General features: G+C 41.9%; 1 protein-coding gene and 2 long non-coding RNA genes across 4 annotated transcripts in view; 2 read left to right on the top strand and 1 right to left on the bottom strand.

Annotated features, from left to right (window-relative positions):
* The window catches only part of LOC309717321 (uncharacterized protein), a 113,050-nt gene extending 94,310 nt beyond the window's left edge, over window positions 1-18,740 (top strand). The window contains exon 2 of the mRNA XM_082551807.1: window positions 13,894-18,740. Within this exon, the coding sequence (XP_082407933.1) occupies window positions 14,168-14,956 (789 nt within the window). The 5' untranslated portion in view covers window positions 13,894-14,167 and the 3' untranslated portion in view covers window positions 14,957-18,740. The remainder of the gene's footprint in view (window positions 1-13,893) is intronic.
* Window positions 7,363-9,980, top strand: LOC309712532. The gene is made up of 3 exons (XR_014278320.1): window positions 7,363-7,717; window positions 8,791-8,882; window positions 9,586-9,980. It is a non-coding gene; the product is annotated as an uncharacterized lncRNA (long non-coding RNA).
* On the bottom strand, window positions 11,999-13,713 carry LOC309717503. 2 transcript variants are annotated; one of them, XR_014279704.1, is made up of 5 exons: window positions 13,699-13,713; window positions 13,085-13,215; window positions 12,724-12,832; window positions 12,497-12,618; window positions 11,999-12,354 (listed from the first exon to the last, which is right to left on the bottom strand). It is a non-coding gene; the product is annotated as an uncharacterized lncRNA (long non-coding RNA). The 2 variants fall into 2 exon arrangements; XR_014279705.1 differs by having other exon boundaries at window positions 13,085-13,210.
* Window positions 18,741-23,738: the final 4,998 nt, after the last annotated feature.

Raw genomic sequence — 23,738 nt, 5'->3', positions numbered from 1 at the left:
GTACAGCCTCAGGGTGCTGGACTTGGGGTCAAACCCTCCATGCATGGTCAGGAGCTTTCTTGTCTTTATGTCAGTGGCTTCCATCTCCTCCTTTGGCCAGCCTATTACCCCAGCAGGGTACCTGATCACGGGCAGGGCATATGTGTTGATGGCCCGGATCTTGTTCTTACCATTCAGCTGACTCCTCAGGACTTGCCTGACCCTCTGCAGGTACTTGGTGGTTGCAGCCTTTCTAGCGGCCTCTTCATGGTTCCCATTTGCCTGCGGGATCCCCAGGTACTTGTAACTGTCCTCTATGTCTGCAATGTTGCCTTCTGGTAGTTCAATCCCCTCAGTTCTGACTACCTTCCCTCTCTTTGTTACCATCCGACTACACTTCTCCAGTCCGAACGACATTCCAATGTCATTGCTGTATAGCCTGGTAGTGTGGATCAGTGAATCGATGTCTCGTTCACTCTTGGCATACAGCTTGATGTCATCCATGTACAGGAGGTGGCTGACAACTGCTCCGTTCCGTAGTCGGTATCCGTAGCCAGTCTTGTTAATGATCTCACTGAGGGGGTTCAGGCCTATGCAGAACAGCAGTGGGGACAGAGCATCTCCTTGGTAGATCCCGCACTTGATGGTAACTTGTGCTATGGGCTTGGAGTTGGCCTCTAGTGTTGGGGTCTAGCCTTAGGACCCTTACTGGATACAGACGCCCCAGGCAGGAATCGAACTTGCGATCCTCTGTTCCAAAGGCGTGTAGTTTAACCACTACACTATCCAGCTGCTATATATATAGCAGCTGGATATATATATATATATATATATATATAATATAAAAAAAATTTATTTTTTTATTTTTTATTTATTTATTTTTTATTTAGTTTATCCATCCATTTGCTTCCGCTTATCCTTTTCAGGGTCGCGGGGGGCGCTGGAGCCTATCCCAGCTGTCATAGGGCGAAAGGCGGGGTACAACCTGGACAGGTCGCCAGTCTGTCGCAGGGCTAACACATAAGGACAGACAACCATTCACACTCACATTCACTCGCACATTCACACCTAGTGGCAATTTGAATTATCCAATTAACCTATCCCCACAAGCTGCATGTCTTTGGACAGTGGGAGGAAGCCAGAGTACCCAGAGAGAACCCACGCAACCACGGGGAGAACATGCAAACTCCACACAGAAAGACCCCGGCCTGATGGTGGAATTGAACTCAGGACCTTCTTGCTGTGCAGCAACAGTGCTAACCACCGTGCCACCATGCTTTATTTAGTTTTTTTTTATTTAGTTTTTTTAAAGAAAGAAAAATCATAAATGTGAAATAAACATCCACATCAATTCTGTGAACTTGCCATAATGAAAATATATATAGAATAACTGAAATATAAACCTCCATTTTATATTATCCACCGCTCTCGAATTATGCTTGTGTATTTCATATGTTAACTGTTATAAGAAAACAACTTTCCTCCAACTTGTCTGTCCTGGTCTGTAATAATTTATCCAGATGACTATGACTCAACTCTTAAGCGCTCAGATGCTCTTTGTCATTATGCCTTCAGGGTTACAACTAGTGACCCATATTTTATTCACAACAGAACATTGAAAACACATGAAATGTTTAAAATAAGACATTTTACTATTTCATTTTTTGAAAATTAGGTCATTTTGAATTTGTTGGCATCAACACACTGGCAACAGGTCAGGACAGGGTATAAAAACAGCTTCTTAAAAGGGTTTAGGTTCTCAGAAGTAGAAAGGGGAAAAGGTTTATCAATCAGCAAAAAACTGTTTACAAATTGTAAAACAAAATCTAAAGATTATGTCCTTCAACATAACACTGTGAAGACTTTGAATATCTCATCATACACAGTATGTTCTAGATATACGTACTTGGGCATAAGTTCATTTAAAATTGACTGAGAAAGCATGCAAAGCAATTGCTATAATTATAAAACACTGCGTATGAACTGAAAAGGAAGACCTTCTGACTTGTTATCGGTGTTCAGTTCAAAAGTAAACCATCTATCTATCCATGCCTCTGTTTTCTTCCACTTATCCAATTTGGCAACAAAGCCTATCCCAGGAAGGATATAGGATAAGGAAGTGAAAGTTCATAAATTTGACTTTAGGAGCTGAACTGTTACCTGAAATACTTTCACCAGTGAAATAACTAGACAATGTGGAGAAGGTGGGAGGAAGCATATGCAGCGAGTGACAAGCAGTGTCAAAATTTCATGTCAAGTGTGCCATGTGAAGAACAACCATATGGTGTAGCTGCAAGAGATGTGAAGAGTAAACACTTCTACTATCCTTGTATCATTATAATCATCCTCTGTCAGGATTTGGTAAATGTTGTAAGTTTTTTGTTTGTGCCGTGAATGAATAATAAAAATGTGAAAATAATTTTTTTTGAGTAGTGAGTATACTTCTTGTTGTTTGTTAATAGGCACTTCAATAATAGGCCATCATCAGCATTATTAAAAAAAAACCCCAAAAAAACCCCCAATAATGACAAAGTGCCATGCAAAAACCAAATTAACAAAGTCCATGTTAATTGCATAATAGATAATATCTATAGACTCCCCTGACAAGTGACAGATGACTACATTTTGCTTATTAATATAGATTATGAAATGTACTCAGTGACTGCTGATAGCCAATAAGAACATACATTTTATAAAAACATATATGTGATGAGAGTTGAACTCACTGTACACAAAAATGATTTTACCACATATATGACAGAAAACAAACTCTGTTGTTCTAATGTATATCTAGTTAATTAATCAACCTTTAAAGTTTCCAATTTTCACCAAGCTAGCATGCTTTAACCTGCCATTGTTCGCTCTACACTGGAATCATGGTACAGGAGGATGGAACCGTAATAAAATGTTGCAAATTTTTCCATCACAAGATTTCACAAGTAATTTCATTGCCTAAACTTAGTAAAATAGATGTATTTCCTAACCATTCAGTAATACTACTATACAATAAACAGCTCAATATCAATGGAACTCATTGTGTTGTGAGGGGGTGAAAGGACTCATTGCACTACTACCTCTTAAGTTTGCAAATTCTGACATTCCTGAAAAAACTTCCATTTGTGCATAATTTATATATATATATATATATACACACACACATATACATGTGGAAAATAAGTATTTGGTCAATAACAAAAATACAACTCAATACTTTGTAACATAACCTTTGTTGGCAATAACAGAGGTCAAACGTTTACTATAGGTCTTTACCAGGTTTGCACACACAGTAGCTGGTATTTTGGCCCATTCCTCCATGTAGATCTTCTCGAGAGCAGTGATGTTTTGGGGCTGTCGCCGAGCAACACGGACTTTCAACTCCCGCCACAGATTTTCTATGGGGTTGAGGTCTGGAGACTGGCTAGGCCACTCCAGGACTTTCAAATGCTTCTTACGGAGCCACTCCTTTGTTGCCCGGGCGGTGTGTTTTGGATCATTGTCATGTTGGAAGACCCAGCCTCGTTTCATCTTCAAAGTTCTCGCTGATGGAAGGAGGTTTTGGCTCAAAATCTCACGATACATGGCCCCATTCATTCTGTCCTTAACACTGATCAGTTGTCCTGTCCCCTTGGCAGAAAAACAGCCCCATAGCATGATGTTTCCACCCCCATGCTTCACAGTAGGTATGGTGTTCTTGGGATGCAACTCAGTATTCTTCTTCCTCCAAACACGACGAGTTGAGTTTATACCAAAAAGTTATACTTTGGTTTCATCTGACCACATGACATTTTCCCAATCCTCTGCTGTATCATCCATGTGCTCTCTGGCAAACTTCAGACGGGCCTGGACATGCACTGGCTTCAGCAGCGGAACACGTCTGGCACTGCGGGATTTGATTCCCTGCCGTTGTAGTGTGTTACTGATGGTGACCTTTGTTACTTTGGTCCCAGCTCTCTGCAGGTCATTCACCAGGTCCCCCCGTGTGGTTCTGGGAACTTTGTTCACCGTTCTCATGATCATTTTGACCCCACAGGATGAGATCTTCCGTGGAGCCCCAGATCGAGGGAGATTATCAGTGGTCTTGTATGTCTTCCATTTTCTGATGATTGCTCCCACAGTTGATTTTTTCACACCAAGCTGCTTGCCTATTGTAGATTCACTCTTCCCAGTCTGGTGCAGGTCTACAATACTTTTCCTGGTGTCCTTCGAAAGCTCTTTGGTCTTGGCCATGGCGGAGTTTGGAGTCTGACTGTTTGAGGCTGTGGACAGGTGTCTTTTATACAGATGATGAGTTCAAACAAGTTCATACAGATAACGAGTGGGGGACAGAAAAGCTTCTTACAGAAGACGTTACAGGTCTGTGAGAGCCAGAGATTTTCCTTGTTTGAGGTGACCAAATACTTATTTTCCACCCTGATTTACGAATAAATTCTTTACAAATCCTACCATGTGGATTCATGGATTTTTTTTTCACATTCTGTCTCTCACAGTTGAAGTGTACCTCTGGTGCAAATTACTGACCTCTGCCATCATTTTAAGTGGGGGAACTTGCACAATCGGTGGCTGACTAAATACTTTTTTGCCCCACTGTAAAAAACTTGCTGCCTTAGTGGAGCTGCATATCGCCATGTCTTCCTTTTCATGTTGTTTCTTATTTAATCATATCACTGTCATTTGCTCTGTTCTGTGGGATCTTGCCGCTGCTCCTCCCACCTCCAGCTTTCCATGCATGCACATGAAAGGGCTGGAAGCTCCCAGAAGAGAGCCATGCTGCCAATTATAGTTTTGACTTTTAATATCAATATGCTGATAGATATTTTAATTAGTTTTTTGTTAAAATATTTAATATACACAATTCCTCTCTTGGAAAAAGTACTTTGAGAAACGTATAAATGAAGAGAGAGAGAGAGAGAGAGAGAGAGAGAGGTGTGGAGGAGGGGTAAGAAGGACATGATGGAAGCTATGAAGATGATGAAGAGACCTTCTATTTTAGCCTAATTTAGCAAATGTGAATGTTTTTGTGTTGTTAAGCACACTTTTTATTTAGTGTTTTCATAAAAGCCTTTAAAAAAGCCTTAAAAAATAAAAGCTTTATACATTTACTACTACTATGTCTTAAAAATCATTCGCTATCATCTTAGCTATCGCCTGATCAGGACTCAGCTGTTTGGCTGGGGTCATTTGTTTTGGAAGAAATGTTCTTGTTTTGGTATACCTGCAGTTTCCTTTAAGTCAGTGGATGCTGACATACTTGGATCAAAACAGGACACTTCTCCAGCATCAGTGGGTGTAAGGGAGAGGGTAAGCTGTCCTCCGTGTCTGTGCAGGTTTTTTGTTGACCTTGCTCTAATGGATATTTTCATTGCCTCCAATATCACTGAAATCCAGCCAAATTTGCCTCCTTTTCTCTCTGTCGCTTTGTGCTGGACTGTACAACTACGCTTGCTGTCTTTGGAGTATATATAGCGTGCTCATCGTCCCTGCCTGCATGAACAGCAGCAGCTGAAGATTCTGCTCTCCCAACGGAAATCACTCTTCTCGTTCTCTACAAAGAATCTGCTCTTCGAACCGACTCGTTTGTGAACAACACATCGCTCCACTGTGGTGGCCCACAAAGAAAGCAGCTGACAGTCGATCGACAGTACCTCTCTTGCTGTGTATATCAGATGGTTTAAGTGTCAGATCATTTTAGTTTTAAAGCACCTAATTGCAATTATTATTTTATAACATGTATACAATGTCACTGTGTTTGTGTGAAGCACTCGTGTCCCCCAAAACAACACACACACATAGTGCCTCTCACAGACACAGTCAGACTTTATATAATGTCTTATTCCACAATGTTTGTGTGAAGCACTCCTTGTATCCCCTAGTACAACACACACACACACAACTCATTTTGTATTCCTCACAGAGGACTGGCAGATGATTCCTCATTCAGCCAGTGCTCAGGCTGCATGAACAGACAAGCACAGCTGTCAACACAGCATGAGGACACAGAGAGAGAAATCAAAAGATCTTGAATCAAACAAATATGCTCCTGTGTTTGACCTGAGGGTGGCGCCACAGGGTACATGCAGTCATACATGCCAATCTGCATCTCAGATTTTTATATTTACATGTGAAATTACTGAAAAACATTCTCACCAAAAAGTTTATGAGGTCATTCAAACCAATTTCCTAGCTCATCGTCTTGGAATCATGAATCCAAATTTTAAAAAACTTCATTCAAATCTGTTGATTTTCTCCAAGCCCTTTTTCTTCAGTGGACGTGCAAAGTCTGGTAATCATCTCTGTCTGCTGGATTCAAACTGTTGTCATACCATTTCAGTATAAAATATATTGCTGCATATTAAAACTGTAACAGGTACTGTACTGTGTGGGATTCAGTATTATATGGATGGTAAAACACTGCTTCCATCCTCCTTCCTTACTAGGATTTTGTCATACTCTCTTTTAGTGTGTCTGTGTGATGGAGAAAGAGTGAAAGGCATCAAATGAAGACATAGCTGAATTCTGGGGTGAAGTATTCCACATGACTGCACTGTGCTATAATCTATTCAAGACATGCACTGCTGAAGCTGCTGAAGGTGTGCTCTGTGAACTGCAGGGGCTCACAACACATATGGTCCAGATGGACACTGGGTGCGCACACACACGCACACACACACACACACACACACACTTCCATGCTGGCATCAATCTGATCATCTCCATGATTTCTTCTTTCTAGTTCAGGGCTCTTGACCTTCACAATACTTTAAAATCACTATTTATACAGGGAGTGCAGAATTATTAGGCAAGTTGTATTTTTGAGGAATAATTTTATTACTGAACAACAACAACCATGTTCTCAATGAACCCAAAATACTCATTAATATCAAAGCTGAATGCTTTTGGAAGTAGTTTTTAGTTTGTTTTTAGTTTTAGCTAATTTAGGGGGATATCTGTGTGTGCAAGTGACTGTTACTGTGCATAATTATTAGGCAACTTAACAAAAAACAAATATATACCCATTTCAATTATTTATTTTTTACCAGTGAAACCAATATAACATCTCCACATTCACAAATATACATTTCTGACATTCAAAAACAAAACAAAAACAAATCAGCGACCAATATAGCCACCTTTCTTTGCAAGGACACTCAAAAGCCTGTCATCCATGGATTCTGTCAGTGTTTTGATCTGTTCACCATCAACATTGCGTGCAGCCAATACGTTCTCACTCCCAACTCGTCAAACGTGTGACGCATGGTCAGGCTCCCTCTGCTGCACTTATGGACGCGCAGGGTACCCCTCTCGCGTCGGGAATTGACGTGAAGGGTCCTCCGATTGAAGAGATTGCTGCGGAAGTGCCTGTTGTCGGTATATTTAGACATTTTCCAAATCACATTGTAGTGACGTATACAGAACACAATAAATTATATAATGTAAACAACTACCTGAAAAACAGGTAGAACAATACTTTTGTATCGTTTATTGCATTTACGGAGGGAGTGATGTATGCTGGGTAATGGCACAGCTAGCTACTGGGTGACTTTATTCACCTGCTTCGGCTGTTATCAGTCCATACAATGGGCGTTATTAGCACAAATCAGTCCCATAGATATGGGCCATCTCCTGCTAGATTGTTCAGAAGGTTGTTCTCATCCATCCAGATGGAGGATCACTAACAGGAGCGTGGGAAGACTCCAGAATCCACTCTGGCTGGAATCCGGTGGATATGCAGTGTGTACAGGTAAGACCATTTAAACGGACAGCATTTATAGAATGACTATTAAAAGTCAGCGAGTGTCAGTAATGTTAATGTGGTTATCTTAGTAATACACAGAGTGCTAATATAACAGCTTTAAGATGCATTTGTAGATATTATTACGTGTTTTACCGTCTTTATGGTGCTAGCTTAAAGTTACGGTGTAAACGTTAGCTTATATTGGAGTAAAGCTGTTACTGGTTAAACGATGTTAGCACAGAAATATTAGCTTCTGTCATGACTGATGAAGTTACTAGTTAATAAAGTTTCCAGTAAAGTGTTTAATCGCAGCCACAGATTGACAGCAAATATCTCGATTAGCTTCAGTGCATCTATAATAAATATGTGCAAGTTTCAGTGCTTCGTTTAAACTGTATGATACTTATACTGACCCAGGGTCAGTGTAAAATACAATCCTAGCTGTGTGAACAAAGCCTGGCTCCTTTAATCCTGCATGACAAACCTCAGGATGCAGGTTATTATTACTCTTTCCTGCTGGCACACCTGTCACACCTGAGAGTCAGCTAGAAACTTACAGTGACGTGGACATCATGCAAAGACTGCCAGACTCTGTAATACTGCAAATGATCAGTGACTCAGGTTATCACTAAACTTTAAATAGTACCTCTGTGTCTCTGTGTGCTGAACATTTAGGATTGAGTCAGGCTGCATTGACTGTGGGACTTTAATGTGTTAAAAGCAGGTTGAAGACGGCTCAGAAACATTTGAAGATTCAAATTTAGCATTATGGCTGCTGGTGGTTTGTAAAGCCTCTACTCAGCTGTATTTTTGTTACTAATTTATGTTTGTTGTTGTTTAACACAGATTTCAGAAGAGCAAATATGCTTAATAGTTTAACTAGATTTCATTTGTCAGTGTGGGACTGCTGAGTCACCTGAAGAACTCATTTCATTCATTCTCCACATGATGTTCATATACAGAAATGTTTCACAGGAACTGATTTCTCCCAAAGGGTGAACTAGTGTGTTTCCATAGATTTCCTCTGTATGAATGTACTTTTAAATGAAGGCAAGTGTTTGTCCTTTTTTGTTCCTCAGGTACAGTACGTGATATCAAGGGCAGGCGGTCAACACTGGGGGAAGACAAGAAGCAGACGTACTTCCAAGAGGGAGCTGCAGTGAGGTCAGAGGTCAGAATCTGAAACAGCTCAGGTTTATATTTTAGAGGTTATAAAAAATCAAAATGTATTTATAAAGAAACCTTTAAATAATAGTCATAATTATGATTATTATAAGAAATATCAAACATTTAAGTGTTAGCCCTGCGATAAACTGGCAGCCTGTCTTTGTCCTGTATCAGCTGGGATAGGCTTCATCCTCCCGCAACCCTGAATTGGATACATTGTACTCCAATTATGTAATCTGATCATTTACAAACTCAAGGTATCTAATCAAAATGTAAGTAATAATTATAAAATGGGAAAGCAGAAATAAGTGTGACATGAATGTAAATGTGTTAGCTGACATAGAGGACAGCTACATGTAGTCTGAAAAACCTTTGTTGTCAAGTTTGCAGGTATATCAGCACGAGACATTCTTACATAGAAGACTCTGTTAAAGTCTCTAACTCAGCGAAGCATTATTGGTCCCGTCTGTTTGGATAAATATAGTAAGTTGATGTACGTCCATTTATTGACACATTTTCTTAAGTGCTTATCCAGTTCAGGATCACAGTGGAGCTGCAGCTGGATATGTTCAGTAAATAAACCTTACAAAAGTTAACAATAAACCTGCATCCATGTACGTTGTTGTCCACAGGATGAGAAAATCAAACTGGAAGACTGTGTAACATGTTAATAAATGTTTGTGTGTTTATGCCTGTGTCTTTCACAGGAGGCGCTGGAAGGTTTCCCTAATAGTTCCTGGTGAATCAAAGCAGAACCATAAAGGTTGCTGGACTGCATGATGGCCTTACCCCTGAGCAGTCATCCTGTTAAAGGAGGAACCAGTTAGAAGCTGTTTTCAAAGTAGCTGAGCAGATTTCATCTCACGTAAGCAATTAACTGTTTGTTCATCTGTTCTGCCACTTAAAGAGCATTTAAGGACGTCTTTTGAGTGTCCAGTTGAATTAATTCTACTGGCTCTCATGGTCATTTGTTATTATAGACATATTTTTCATGTTCATCCAGCTATTTAGTAAATTCTATCTATTTAGTAATATCCGTCAGCTATAAAATGTAATATAAATATAAAAATATCTAAATATCTCCTGTCCTTTATGTTTTAATGATGTAAGTCTGTTATCGTATTCCAAAGATGCCGCCATAGCTCTCTGCAGCTGTAACACTTTCACACTTTGCAAATCATTCCATGTTTTTGATAGTTATGAAGACAGAATATGTTTCTAAGGTCATGCTAGGCGGTTGCTATGGTGGTTGGTGTGGACTTGGGTGGACCGCGTCCGATTCCTGTTATTAGCTGTCCGCCGTAGGGAGGCTGCGTTCCATTTACAAGTAGTGACCGTCTGCCGCAACTCGAACTCAAACCCTGCTTTGTTCTTTAATTATAGGCCTTTTATAGCCGTTCATGACACGCACACACACACATAAAGCACTTTGCCTCACCATGAGAATGCAAGTTTACCTAACCTAACCTTAAAGTATCTGATATAGGATAGAAAAATGAAGCAACCAGAGATTTAATGATGAAGACTCTGGGTTCTGTAGTTCACGTTTTACAGTCCTTAATGACTCTTTGCATATGATTTATTGAAGAGGGGTTTAGAATGCACTTTACATTTAGACTGTTGCTGTTTAATTTTTTACATTGTTGCCGTGTTATGTCATGAATAAGGTTCACCTGCTGGGGGTTTGATGGATCAGCTGGACAATACAGTCAAAGTCAGACTTCATTCATCATATGCAAGAATCCTAGTTGGATTTTTGTTGTCACTCATGTTTTTGAACCAAATATTGAAAACAATTCTGACAGACTGGATACCTAGTCAGGGTGTACATTACCTTGTACTCAAGCATCCCAGGACAGAGCCCTGCCCCACCATGAGCCTGGGTGGATACGTGGTTATTAATATAAAATGACCAATACTGAATATGAATATTTCATGAAAATTGAATTATAATACAAATTAGTAATAAGGGTTTCTCTGCGCCCTTATCTACCCCATACTCAAAGAGCTGCGGGTAGAGAGGGTGACAGGAGAGGATGGCACTGAAGAGAAGATGCTCGGTTTCTGGAGTCTCCTGGTCCTGTCAGTATTAGTAGGATGCATCTGCTGTGTCTTCTCGTGGATGCTCACCTACCTTGACTCGTTCCAGCCTGGTATGGATTTCCCAACACTGCGGAGAGTGGCCCACGTCAGAGACGTTTAATATTGATTACATATTTCTGAATTGCTAACCCTAACCCTAGCTCAACAGACCACAATGCCCTGGACTGTCAGTATTATTACATGCTGTGAACATAAGTAGCTTTGATCACAGTTTATGTTGTAAAAGAGAAGGAATATTGAAAAAAAGATCAACATTGTGATATTATTTCTTCCAAACTGACCAGAAACATGCTTGTCAGACTCTCACAGCAAAGGATCAGACTCACTGTGCATGACGGCTCAGGCCAATGATGTTTGTTAGATTGTCAGTTGTTTAGTGCTTCTGTACAGTTAGGGTCACCGTCTCTATTTCAGAATAATTAATATGCGGAAAACACTAAAAGTTGATTGTCTTCCAATATTCTAGCATAATTAAAAAACTTTGACTTTGTAAGTACATATTATTAGTCCTAATGCCAGTATGATTATTCATAACTCCTGCTTTGAAATACTGAACTTTAAAATTGACCTGATGAAAGATCATTTACAGTGGCACTCTGTCAGGATCATTCTGACTGTAAGATCACTGTATTAATCTGAATCCTTCTGAAATGTGCTGTGAATGAATGCTGATGCAACTCACTGTGGGAAAGCTGTTAATAAAATGAATCTGTGACACATGCAACACATTCACAGAGGAAGAGGACACAAAGGGAGGACACGCAGAGGCTGTGTTGAAGTCAGAAATCCAAATCTTTATTAAAAAACAGGCGGCAGTTACAAACAGGAAGACAAGCAGTCCATCAAACAGTCTACAGGGTCAAACATACAGAGAATTCAAACAGCAGTAAAAAATAACTGGACACTGAAAAACATAAAGCAATGTGTGACGCAATAAAAGGAAGCAGCACAGTATATTCACTGAATTATCATCAATTACAAAAGAGAAAAACGACGATTTCCAAGGATTATTTTCTTAAATGCAGTTAGAGTGTGGCTGGTAAAGATGGAAACATACAGAATGTAAACTGTGTGAGTTTGTGAACTTTGTTAGTAACAAATGAGGTAAAACAAACACAACCAAAACAGACAAAACACAGAACGAGGCTCTCAGTATTCATTAATAATTAGAAAGAAACATTCTGGTCGTGGATTTTTACAGTCTTAGTTCCGCTCGCTGTCATCATTATAATCATCATGATCAATGGCGAGGTCCTGAGGTGGGTGGGGCTGTCTCTGGTGATGTCACCATGAAGGAACAGCATCTGGCACGTGTTGGTGAAACATCTCAGTACACTGGTGTAGTTTCCTCTCCAGCTGTTTGACATGTGACACTTGAACATTAAGGGGAAGAAGAAGAAACAGTGTTAGGTCAGGTGACCACATGGTTTCTAAAGTAACTGACAGGAAGTAACCAGGCCGTTAGAAATGGATGGCATGTGTTTAGAGTTACTGGAGTTGGGTAACTCTACTTACCAAAAGCAGAAGCACACAGATGAAGGATCAGATGCTGAATGTTGCAGGAACATGCTCATGTGTGGTGGTCATTCAGTGCTGCTCCGGCAGGTTAGACAGTCCAAGACTGATATGCTGCCCATCTGAGAGTTTGAAAACATACATGAAAAGATTTATTTTGTATTACAGTCAAAGTTGGATGTTCATTTTTGTCCTTTAAAAATGTTTGTGTATTTGAAAGCACTAACATTTAAGGATGACTTGGATTGTCTCCTTTAAAGGGGAGACAAGTGTATCCACTGATCCACGTCACTTTACCTGGATGATGACTCCTCTCCCCCTCACTCAGAAACACTCCTAATATAACCAAGCAAATAAATAATATTGAAGATTTACTTACATCATTACAAAAGCATCAAAAATATCTCCCTTTGATTCTATTTCTCCATTCCTGCTGAACATCAGGCAACAAATATCTCAATAAATCACAGTAAAATGTAAAGCACATGTTTTCTCTGCTTTGTCTAACCTCTGCAGAGCCTCTGTCAAGAAAAACATATCTGTAAGCATAAAACAAATATACATTTTATAACACGTCACTGGACAAACCTCGGTCAGTTGATTTCCTCTGTGCAGTGCAGATGAACATCAGTCAGCAAGTGACTCTGCTGGTTCTTCTGAGGAAACACCACCGTCTCTCCACACCGTCACCATCTGTGAGCACAAACTGCCGCGCTGCTCTGCCAGCATGTAGGAATCACATATCACACACAGGGGTGAAGAAACATTAGAGCTCAACTTTGGATACTTTAGATCTAAACAGATCAAAGCAGCTCTTAGCTTCAACAATCAGTGAGCAGACAAACAATGATACCAAACTGATTCTGTATGAATACAATATGGTATTTTCAATACAGGTGTCAAATTAATTTATTAAAACTAATACAGATATATGTACATTTTTTTTGATAAATTAGTTTGCTAAATTATAAGAATATATATATATATTTTTTCATTTAACAATTGCAACTGAAAGAAATTAAATATTGAACAAAAATATATTGTCACATTCTGAGCATGCTCAGCACGCTGACAGACTTGAAGTTGCTACAGATTTTAAGAAGTGATAATTATAGGGAAGAAACTTCTCTTTTTCATCTGTTTAATTAAACATTTGATGCCCCAGCTGTCTCAGTCTATAGCGTTCTGCAACTACAACTAACCTGAGGCTTGGATTTGGCTGCAGGTGCCCTTGTACATCCTTCTCAGCAGCACACATGTGGGTACCATTTAATCACACTTCTTCCTGAGCTTTGCTTCATCACAAGACCAAAGGTGGCATCCCGTGTCACAGTCTTATCATCATCCAGAAGAAACATCATGGAGAAGAAACATTTACGCGCCTCCTGGAGGCGGAGGGGAAGTGAGGAGGTAAGTGACGGAAGTGACGGACAAGGTAAGCGACTCATGTTGTAACTGACGTCTGACGCCGGAGATTTTGGCGGAAAATTAAAGCAAATGGTAGTTTAGATCTGAACAAATTCATTTAAGCTTCAGTATTACCAAATACACTTATCAATTGTCTTATAACTAACACTATTTGTCTAAATAATCTCCAACACCCTGGAGAACAACGAGGAGAGTTTAGAGACTCTCCAAGATTATATTGATCAGTGCTTTCAGGATCTCGTGATGAAGAAGACCCAGTGTGCAGCTCCCCCGGCCAAACCTGAGACGCCGTCGTCGAAAAGACAACGCCCGGCAGATTCCCCCGGCTCAACATCGCCAGCCGGCAAAGATATTGCCGACATACTGGAGTCAATCGACAAGCGATTGTCCAGTTTCGACGCAAGGCTGTCCTTGGTGGAGATTCTTCACCGAGAATTTAAATGCTTGCAAGAATCCCTGGAGTACAGCCAGCAGCAGGTGGAAACGCTTGCTGCTGAAAATGCCACGCTAAGGGAGTCGGTGAAATGTCTCACAGATAATGTTACCCAGCTCAATAGAGAAAATAAAAAAATAAAAGAAACAGTTATCAATCTACAAGCTCGTAGCATGCGTGATAATCTGGTATTTTCTGGTATTCCAGAAGCCGCTGGAGAGGACGCGGAGACCACGGTAAAAAGCTTCATCAAAACCCACGTGAAGCTGCCGGAGGACACTGTGAAGAACATCGTCTTCGATCGGGTACATCGCCTCGGCCCCATTCGGGCTACGGCCGGGAGACCACGTCCTATCGTGGCCAAATTCGGCCACTTCAAACAAAAGCAACATGTGAAAAGCCGCGGCAGGGAATTAAAAGGAACGGACTTCAGCGTGAACGACCAGTTCCCCAAAGAGATCTTGGAACGACGCAGGGTCCTCTTCCCAAGCCGACGCGGCTTCATCCAGAAGGGCTCCCGCGCTGTCATTGCTGTGGACCGGCTGTACATGGACGGACAGCTCCACCGCAACCCCAACATCACTCTGTGGCTGTATTAACCTCACACCAGATAGGAATCAGCTGCACCCTTTCCTTATCCACTCACACTAACTTGCATTAACATCTGTTTAACTTACCAGTATCAAATCACATTTTAAAGTGTGATTTCATAGCAGAATTAACACCGTCACTCTCCGTCAGTGATTTAATTGGAATGTTTACGTTTTGTTCTGTTTTTTTTCTTCTCGTTTTTTTTTTCCCCTCTCTTTTCCCCCTCTTGGTTTTATGCTGCTCACCCCTGTCCTTGGTTTCTTTCTTTATTCCTTTCACTGCCTCGATCACCTGCTTCGACACTCATCCGCAAACATCCTTTATTTCGACACATACGCACCATGCGCTCAACGGCAGCACATTTTACTTCAGTCAGACAGCGCACACAGTCGTTTAGGATACACACACTTAAGCCAAGCCTACTCGTATTAGTAACTATGCATACACAAAGTCAGACTCAGGGAGCATCTCGCCACACATTTTTTCTCTCTCTCCTTCTCTTTATTTATGAACAAGTGACGTATTCTCTCCACCTGTCTAAGCGACGCACACAGCATACATCCCTAGTTATACACAAACATCTATGGGTACACTGAGGTTCATTACATGGAATATAAATGGAGCTGGCTCCAGAGTAAAGAGGTTAAAAATATTTAACCAACTCAAAAAACTACAGGCAGATGTTTTTCCTTTTACAAGAGACCCACAGACCTCTTAGAGGTTCGAATGAACTTAAAACACCTGAGTTTCCTAATGTGTTCTCAGCTTGTTATAATTCTAGACAAAGGGGAGTAGCAATTTTAATACATAAAAATATTAATTTCACAGTACTCGATACAGTTATAGATCCAGAGGGCAGATTCTTAATCATTAAAATATCTATACTTGATAAAAAGCTATGTATTGCAAGTGTATATGGTCCAAATGTTGATGATCCCTCATTCTTTCACGGTTTTTTCAGTGCACTCTCTGAACACTTAGATGGCACACTTGTTCTTGGAGGCGACCTCAACCTTGGACTAAATGAAGACATGGATAGGCTCAATACAGCGGGAACTCAGCGTAATTGGCAGTCCATAAATATAATCAAACAGTATATGAGCGACTTTGGTCTTTGCGATGCATGGCGCTCCCTTCACCCCACCAGTAAGGAATATACTTTTTTCTCACATGTCCATCACTCCTACTCTCGTCTGGATTATTTTTTGGTCAGCAGCTCACTACTGGGTGACATTTCAGACACTGAGATTGATCCTATAGCTGTCAGCGATCATGGTCCTGTATCTTTAACACTAATGCACAAGAATAATACTACGCCAAGAAAAAACTGGAGATTTAATATATCACTACTTAAAGATGAAGACTTTATTAAATATTTTAAAAAAGAGTGGACTTCATATTTGGACTATAATGACACTCCCGAAACATCAGCTTCTGTTCTATGGGAAGCAGGGAAAGCTGTGATGAGAGGTAAAATAATTTCTTTCTCATCACATAAAAAGAAAAAAGAAAACAAAAATATTCAGGAATTAGAAAAAAACATCAAATCACTAGAAGAAGCCTACGCGTCCCACCAAGATCAGGAAACATTGAACAAAATACGCAAAACAAAACTAGAATTAAATGAGATAATTGATAAAAAAACAAAATTCTTAGTACAAAGACTACGCCTACAAAATTATGAACATGGTAATAAATCCGGTCAATTTCTAGCAAACCAGCTAAAAATAAATAAAGAAAAAACAACTATATGTGCTGTTCAAGATTCATCTGGGAACACAATATATGATCCGATACAAATAAACAACATTTTCAGGGATTTCTATAAAACGTTGTATTCACCACAAATAAACCCATCTAAAAAAGAAATTGATCAGTTTTTGGACAACATAACTCTTCCAAAATTATTGGACACTCAAGCAATGGCACTGGATTCACCACTGACACCAGGTGAACTCCAGGAAGCCCTGATAAGTATGCCCAATAATAAGGCTCCAGGTCCAGGTTCCTGCAGAATTCTACAAAGAATTCTGGTCGATTCTAGCACCAGTTTTCTACAGAACGTTGTTGGAAATTAAAGAAAAGGGCAGACTTCCATCAAATATGAATTCTGCAAACATTAATCTCCTGCTAAAACCAGGCAAAGACCCTGTATATCCCTCAAGCTATCGTCCAATATCCCTTATAAACGTAGACCTTAAAATAATCTGCAAAGCTCTCTCAAAGAGACTGGAGAAAATAACCCCCCTCTTAATTCATCCTGACCAAACTGGTTTCATAAAAGGTAGGCACTCATCAACAAATACACGTAGATTACTTAATTTGATAGACTACTCATACAGTAAAAACCTAGAAACTACAATATTCTCTTTAGACGCAGAAAAAGCATTTGACAGAGTTAACTGGAAATTTCTATTTGCAACTTTACACAAATTTGGTTTTGGATCCTCGTTCATAAACTGGTTAAAAATATTATATAATTCCCCAACAGCTTGTGTTAGAACAAATGACCAGACATCCTCCAGCTTCTGTCTCTTGAGGGGCACCAGGCAGGGATGCCCACTCTCCCCTTCACTGTTTGCAATTTTTATTGAACCACTAGCAGCAGCAATTAGACAGAATTCAGTAATTAAGGGCATAGAATGCAAGAACGTGGAACATAAAATCAGCCTTTATGCGGATGATGTGTTACTCTTTCTCCAAAATTCACAAACCAATATCTCTGGGGTGATTGAATTGATAAACTCTTTTGCAAGAATATCAGATTACTCAATTAACTGGTCAAAATCTACAGTTCTACCGATTAATTGCTCCCTCCATAATTCCTCTTCTACACCACTGCAATCGGGAAATATAAAATATTTAGGTATTAATGTTTCTCCCAAGCTTGCAGATCTAACTAAATTAAACCATATCCCACTTTTAAAGAAGGTAGAAGATGATCTGGCTAGATGGAAATGTCTACCCATATCACTCATGGGAAGGGTTGCCGCTATAAAAATGATGGTCTTACCAAAAATAAATTATTTATTCTCAATGATCCCAACTAAACCGCCACAAGATTGGTTCAGATCTCTAGATTCATGTATGTCCAAATTCCTTTGGAAAAATAAACCCCCACGTATAAGCTTAAAAACACTACAAAAGACCAAGGATAAAGGAGGACTAGAACTGCCTAACTTTCAGCACTACTTCTTAGCCAACAGGCTTCAGTTTATCTCAGGATGACTAAAACATACCCTCTTAGATGAACCTTGGCTAGATGTAGAACAAGCACTTTGCAATAATCTAGAGATCTCAGATCTACCATTTATCAGCTCAAACATCCAACGACATGAATGCTTTAAAAGCATCAACATCAGCTCTTCTCTGACAGCATGGTGGAGTTTCTAAAATTGACGGCGTCTTCATTAATCCCATGCAAACGTACACCTATCTGGAACAACCCTGACATATTACAAAACAATAATATGATAAACTTTTCAGATTGGAGTGGTAAAGGAATCAAATATTTAGAACATATACTAGAAGGAACAGAATTTATTTCATTTGACGGACTAGTTACACAATATGGGATCAACAAGAAAAGATTTTTAGAATATCAACAAATTAAATCCATAGTAAAAAAGAAATTTAAACTGGGTCAAGTTGAACTACAAACACCACCAAGTGTGGTTCAATTTCTTACTCTTAAAACCCCCAAATTACTATCCAAAATATACAGAATGCTTTCTAAAACAGATGAATCAATATCACTTCCTATTGCAAAATGGGAAGTGGATTTATCAGTTAACTTAGACCTAAACTTCTGGTCTCAGATTTGCTTAAAAACCTTTCATCTAATTAGAAATCCCAGTCTTCAATTAATTCAATACAAAATATTACATAGAGTGCACTATACAGGTCATCGGATGTTCAAGATGGGCTTTACGTCTACCAACAACTGCTCACACTGCCAAACCAATTCACCGGACAATTATATCCACGCTCTTTGGTTCTGTCCACCAGTTCAGAAGTTTTGGCGCGAGATATGTGAAGACTTATCGAAGTGTCTGAAATGTAACATTCCAACTTCCCCCTTAGTGTGTTTGTTGGGCAGCTTAGATAATGTCACTTCAGAAAAGAATATAGCCCATATGGTTTTCACTGCCCTATGCATAGCCAAGAAAACAGTCCTCATGAACTGGAAAAATAAAAATAATCTTAATTCTAACCAATATAGAAATTATCTATTAGATTACATTAGTCTTGATACAGAAGACCCTTATGAAAAGGACATCGAGGGAACAGTTTACCCTGCCCGGGATAGGGTTACCGGGGCCCCGCCCTGGAGCCAGGCCCGGGGAGGGTGCCCGAGGGCGAGCGTCTGGTGGCCGGGCCTTAGTCCATGGGGCCCGGCCGGGCACAGCCCGAAGAGGAGACATGGGCCCATCCTCCCGCAGGCCCACCACCCGCAGGAGGCGCCATAGGGGTCGGGTGCATTGTGTGCCGGGTTTGCTTAGGCTGCTGCCCCCGCGACCCGGCTCCGGACAAAGCGGATGAAAATGGATGGATGGATGGATAGTCTTGATACAGCTTCTGCCACCACATCAGATCAATTGCTCTGGGCTCCTTTGATCAGCTCCATCACCTAGTGGGGGTGGGGGGTCATAGTTTGGTCCCGCCTTCACTGTTGTGATTTGTGTGCGGGTAGGGACAGGCTTAGGGCGTCGGGGGGTTCCCCGGAGGCATCTTCCTTGGGGGGCTCAACCCGGGGTAGCGGTCATGTTCGGTTAGGGGCTCTGTTGGCTCTCAGGTGACTGTTTCCTCGCGGCTGCGTGCAGCGGGGCTAGGGGAGGGTCTGTGCTGATGGACGTGGGTTACTGACCTGGTAGCCTGGCTGCCCCTGGGTGGGTCCGGGATGGGCGTGAGGTTCTGGGGGCGCTCCGTCTCTGGGCTGGGGCCCGGGCCGGGCCTCGGGGGCTTGGGTCCTGGTTGGTGTGTTGCCGGGGTTGTGGGCGGGTGGGTGCATGGGGGCCCAGCCCTGGAGCGGGGTGCCGCCGGTGCATGGAGCCACCTGGGGGGCTCTTCAACTGGTGGGGAAGATTGTCACATCTTGCAGGAGCTTTCCTCTCCTCAGGGGCTCTCTCTGCAGGAGGGGGAGATACAGGAGAGGTGGAAGAAGATCTCAGCCTGGGTGTTTATTGTCTTATGTAGTCTGGAAGAAGAGTGGATGGTGGGGTGGGTGCAGTTTTCTCTGTGGTGGGGTTGGGTGGACTGTCCCGGGCTCTGTGGGGCCGGGAGGCACTGCTGTGCTGGGCCCCGGTCTGGATGGGCCTGGGCCCCCTTTCCCTGGCGGGTCGCGGAGTATGGGGGTGCCTACTGGGGTCAGCGGGGGAGCTGGCCCCAGGGAGGGGTCACTTGCCCCTCCCTTCCTTCCGTCCCCATCTCCAGCTGCCTCCCTCTTCCCGCTCCACCACAACCACCCACACATGCAGGACCTTGGAGTAGGGGTATGTCACCAGGGTGCAGAGGAGGCCACCCCCCCCCCTGTCCCCTTCTGGCTGCCTCTGCCTCAATTTTATCCCACAACTTAGACATTCACATTACTCACACTCTCATTACACATACATATAGGATCTTGGGGGTGGGCACGATACACGGAATCCAAAGTACCATCAGGGTGTACACCCCACCCCTGGCGTCGTTGCCCACCTCTCAATGTTAAATACACGTAGACATTGAGGGCTAGCAGGAGGGACCATGCGCTTACCTGCTGCTCTCTGGCAGGTAGCTCCAAGCCCTTTTTTTTTTTTTTAAATGCACCTTAGAACACACATGCATCAACACTACAATGAGCGGGTGGAGGGAGGTTTGGAGTCTTCTCTCACCCCTGTTCTCTGCGACCTGCTGGAGCGGGGGGGCTAGGAGGAGGAGTTGGCCGTCCGGCTGCGGTCTGGAGTGTGGGGCCTTCCTGCTGCTGCGGAGTCGGGGCGGTCTGCCTCCCCCCACCGCAGGGAAAAGGGTAACACCACCTGGGTCTGGGTGCAGTTTCCCCCTCCAGGGGCAAGGGTACCTAGACCCGGTGTGTAGAGTACGCTTGGGGAGTGTGATCGTGTGTACAGCGTCTCTTTATGTCTGTCTCCACGTTGGTTGAGTGTGGAGTAAGTGCATATGAGAGCATGAGGGTGGGAATGGATGTTTGTATATGTGTGTGCCTATATTTCTGTGTCTATATGTCAGGTTGGGTGTCAGGCGCCACCTCTCTGGGGACATCTTAGGCCCTCCAAGGTTTGGAGGCCTATCTCCCCCTACCACCACTTCCCTGCCAGTGGCGGACTCCCTCAGACATCGGTGCGTTGGTGGTTCTTTGTGTCCGGGGATGGGCGTCCAGGTACACACCGGCTCACTCCTTGGCGGCCGCTTATCGGGGCCTGGAGCCTGGGGCTCGCTCGGGCCACTTCGGAGGTGGGGTGCCCCCGGCCTCTCGGCCTGGGGCTCGGTCACTCAGGCACGGCTGGCTGCCGGAGGAGCTCACGGGCGCGTCACTGCAACTCCCCCTGGCTTCTGCTCCGCGGCTGATGAGTGAGCCCTCATCTGGGACTCTCCTCAGCTCTTTCTGGGACAGTGGCGCGGCTGCCCCTCTGTTGGTCTTCCTTGATCTCTTGTGTTCTGGGGGCCTCTGGATGTCTGGAGTTTTGATCTCCTCCATACCTGCTTCATGCCCTGGAGGACGGGGCTGTGCCCCCCCCCCCCCCCACACCCTCTAGCAGATCATTACATGAAGGAACCTTTAAAAAAAAAAAAAAAACAAGCGCGTCCATGCTCACAGGTGTACACACGGGTGATCACACCCACAAACTACACCCTTTTTGGCTCCTACCTCAAAGCACACTGTTCTGTTGATCTTATGTGCTGCACAATAATGTTTAATATTTAGTATTTACTGTCATATTCCCATATATCATTGTGATGTTGTTTATTCTATTACTCTTGTTCTCTCCTGCTTGTTTTCTTTTTTCTTTCTCAGCAGGTGACTCAGGTGATTGATATATGCATTTTTTTTCTTCTTTTTTTTTTCTGCTCATTCTGTTGGTTTTTGTCTTTTGCCCTTCTCCCCCGTCCCTCTTCTCAGCTGTTTCTCTTTCCCTCTTTCTTTCTCCCCTTCTTTCCCCCAGTCAAGTCTACGGGACGTATTCAGTAAGTGAAAATAAAATGAACAATAAAAGGTGAATCAAATGGACCATTACGGCAAGGCTGGGATGGTCAATTTGGTAAAGTAAATCCGTTGGGCATCTTTCTTTGCCTTTAGACAACAATTCTGATGGCAAAAGAGCCAAACGGGACAGGCCAAAAAAGGAAAAAAAAAAAGGATGACTTGGATTGTCTCCTTTAAAGGGGAGACAAGTGTATCCACTGATCCACGTCACTTTACCTGGATGATGACTCCTCTCCCCCTCACTCAGAAACACTCCTAATATAACCAAGCAAATAAATAATATTGAAGATTTACTTACATCATTACAAAAGCATCAAAAATATCTCCCTTTGATTCTATTTCTCCATTCCTGCTGAACATCAGGCAACAAATATCTCAATAAATCACAGTAAAATGTAAAGCACATGTTTTCTCTGCTTTGTCTAACCTCTGCAGAGCCTCTGTCAAGAAAAACATATCTGTAAGCATAAAACAAATATACATTTCATAACACGTCACTGGACAAACCTCGGTCAGTTGATTTCCTCTGTGCAGTGCAGACGAACATCAGTCAGCAAGTGACTCTGCTGGTTCTTCTGAGGAAACACCACCGTCTCTCCACACCGTCACCATCTGTGAGCACAAACTGCCGCGCTGCTCTGCCAGCATGTAGGAATCACATATCACACACAGGGGTGAAGAAACATTAGAGCTCAACTTTGGATACTTTAGATCTAAACAGATCAAAGCAGCTCTTAGCTTCAACAATCAGTGAGCAGACAAACAATGATACCAAACTGATTCTGTATGAATACAATATGGTATTTTCAATACAGGTGTCAAATTAATTTATTAAAACTAATACAGATATATGTACATTTTTTTTTTGATTAATTAGTTTGCTAAATTATAAGAATATATTTTTTTTTCATTTAACAATTGCAACTGAAAGAAATTAAATATTGAACAAAAATATATTGTCACATTCTGAGCATGCTCAGCACGCTGACAGACTTGAAGTTGCTACAGATTTTAAGAAGTGATAATTATAGGGAAGAAACTTCTCTTTTTCATCCGTTTAATCAAACATTTGATGCCTCAGCTGTCTCAGTCTATAGTGTTCTGCAACTACAACTAACCTGAGGCTTGGATTTGGCTGCAGGTGCCCTTGTACATCCTTCTCAGCAGCACACATGTGGGTACCATTTAATCACACTTCTTCCTGAGCTTTGCTTCATCACAAGACCAAAGGTGGCATCCCGTGTCACAGTCTTATCATCATCCAGAAGAAACATTTGAAGAAACATCATGGAGAAGAAACATTTACGCGCCTCCTGGTTTTGTTTTGTGATCCTGCAAAAAGACTGAGGACAACAAAGCCCAGAGAACACGAGATACACAACATCCAACATTCAGACTCAACAGCCTCCATAAATGAAGAGCACCAGGTTGGTTCAGTTATAGTAGATATGAGCATACTTGACATTACTGGGTATGAATAATAATCAAGAGACAAACTTTAAAGATGCAGAGCAAGATGTCCCATCATCAGACTGTAAACAAACATCCACCAGGCTTCTTTGTTGCCAAAATTGATGATTCTCCCATCAGGG

The sequence above is a fragment of the Aulonocara stuartgranti genome (genome assembly GCF_965226115.1).
Source record: "Aulonocara stuartgranti genome assembly, chromosome: 2".
NCBI classification, from domain to species: Eukaryota; Metazoa; Chordata; class Actinopteri; order Cichliformes; family Cichlidae; genus Aulonocara; species Aulonocara stuartgranti.
The sequence above is the reverse complement of the archived record's forward strand: the minus strand, read 5'-3'. Positions and strand labels throughout refer to the sequence as shown.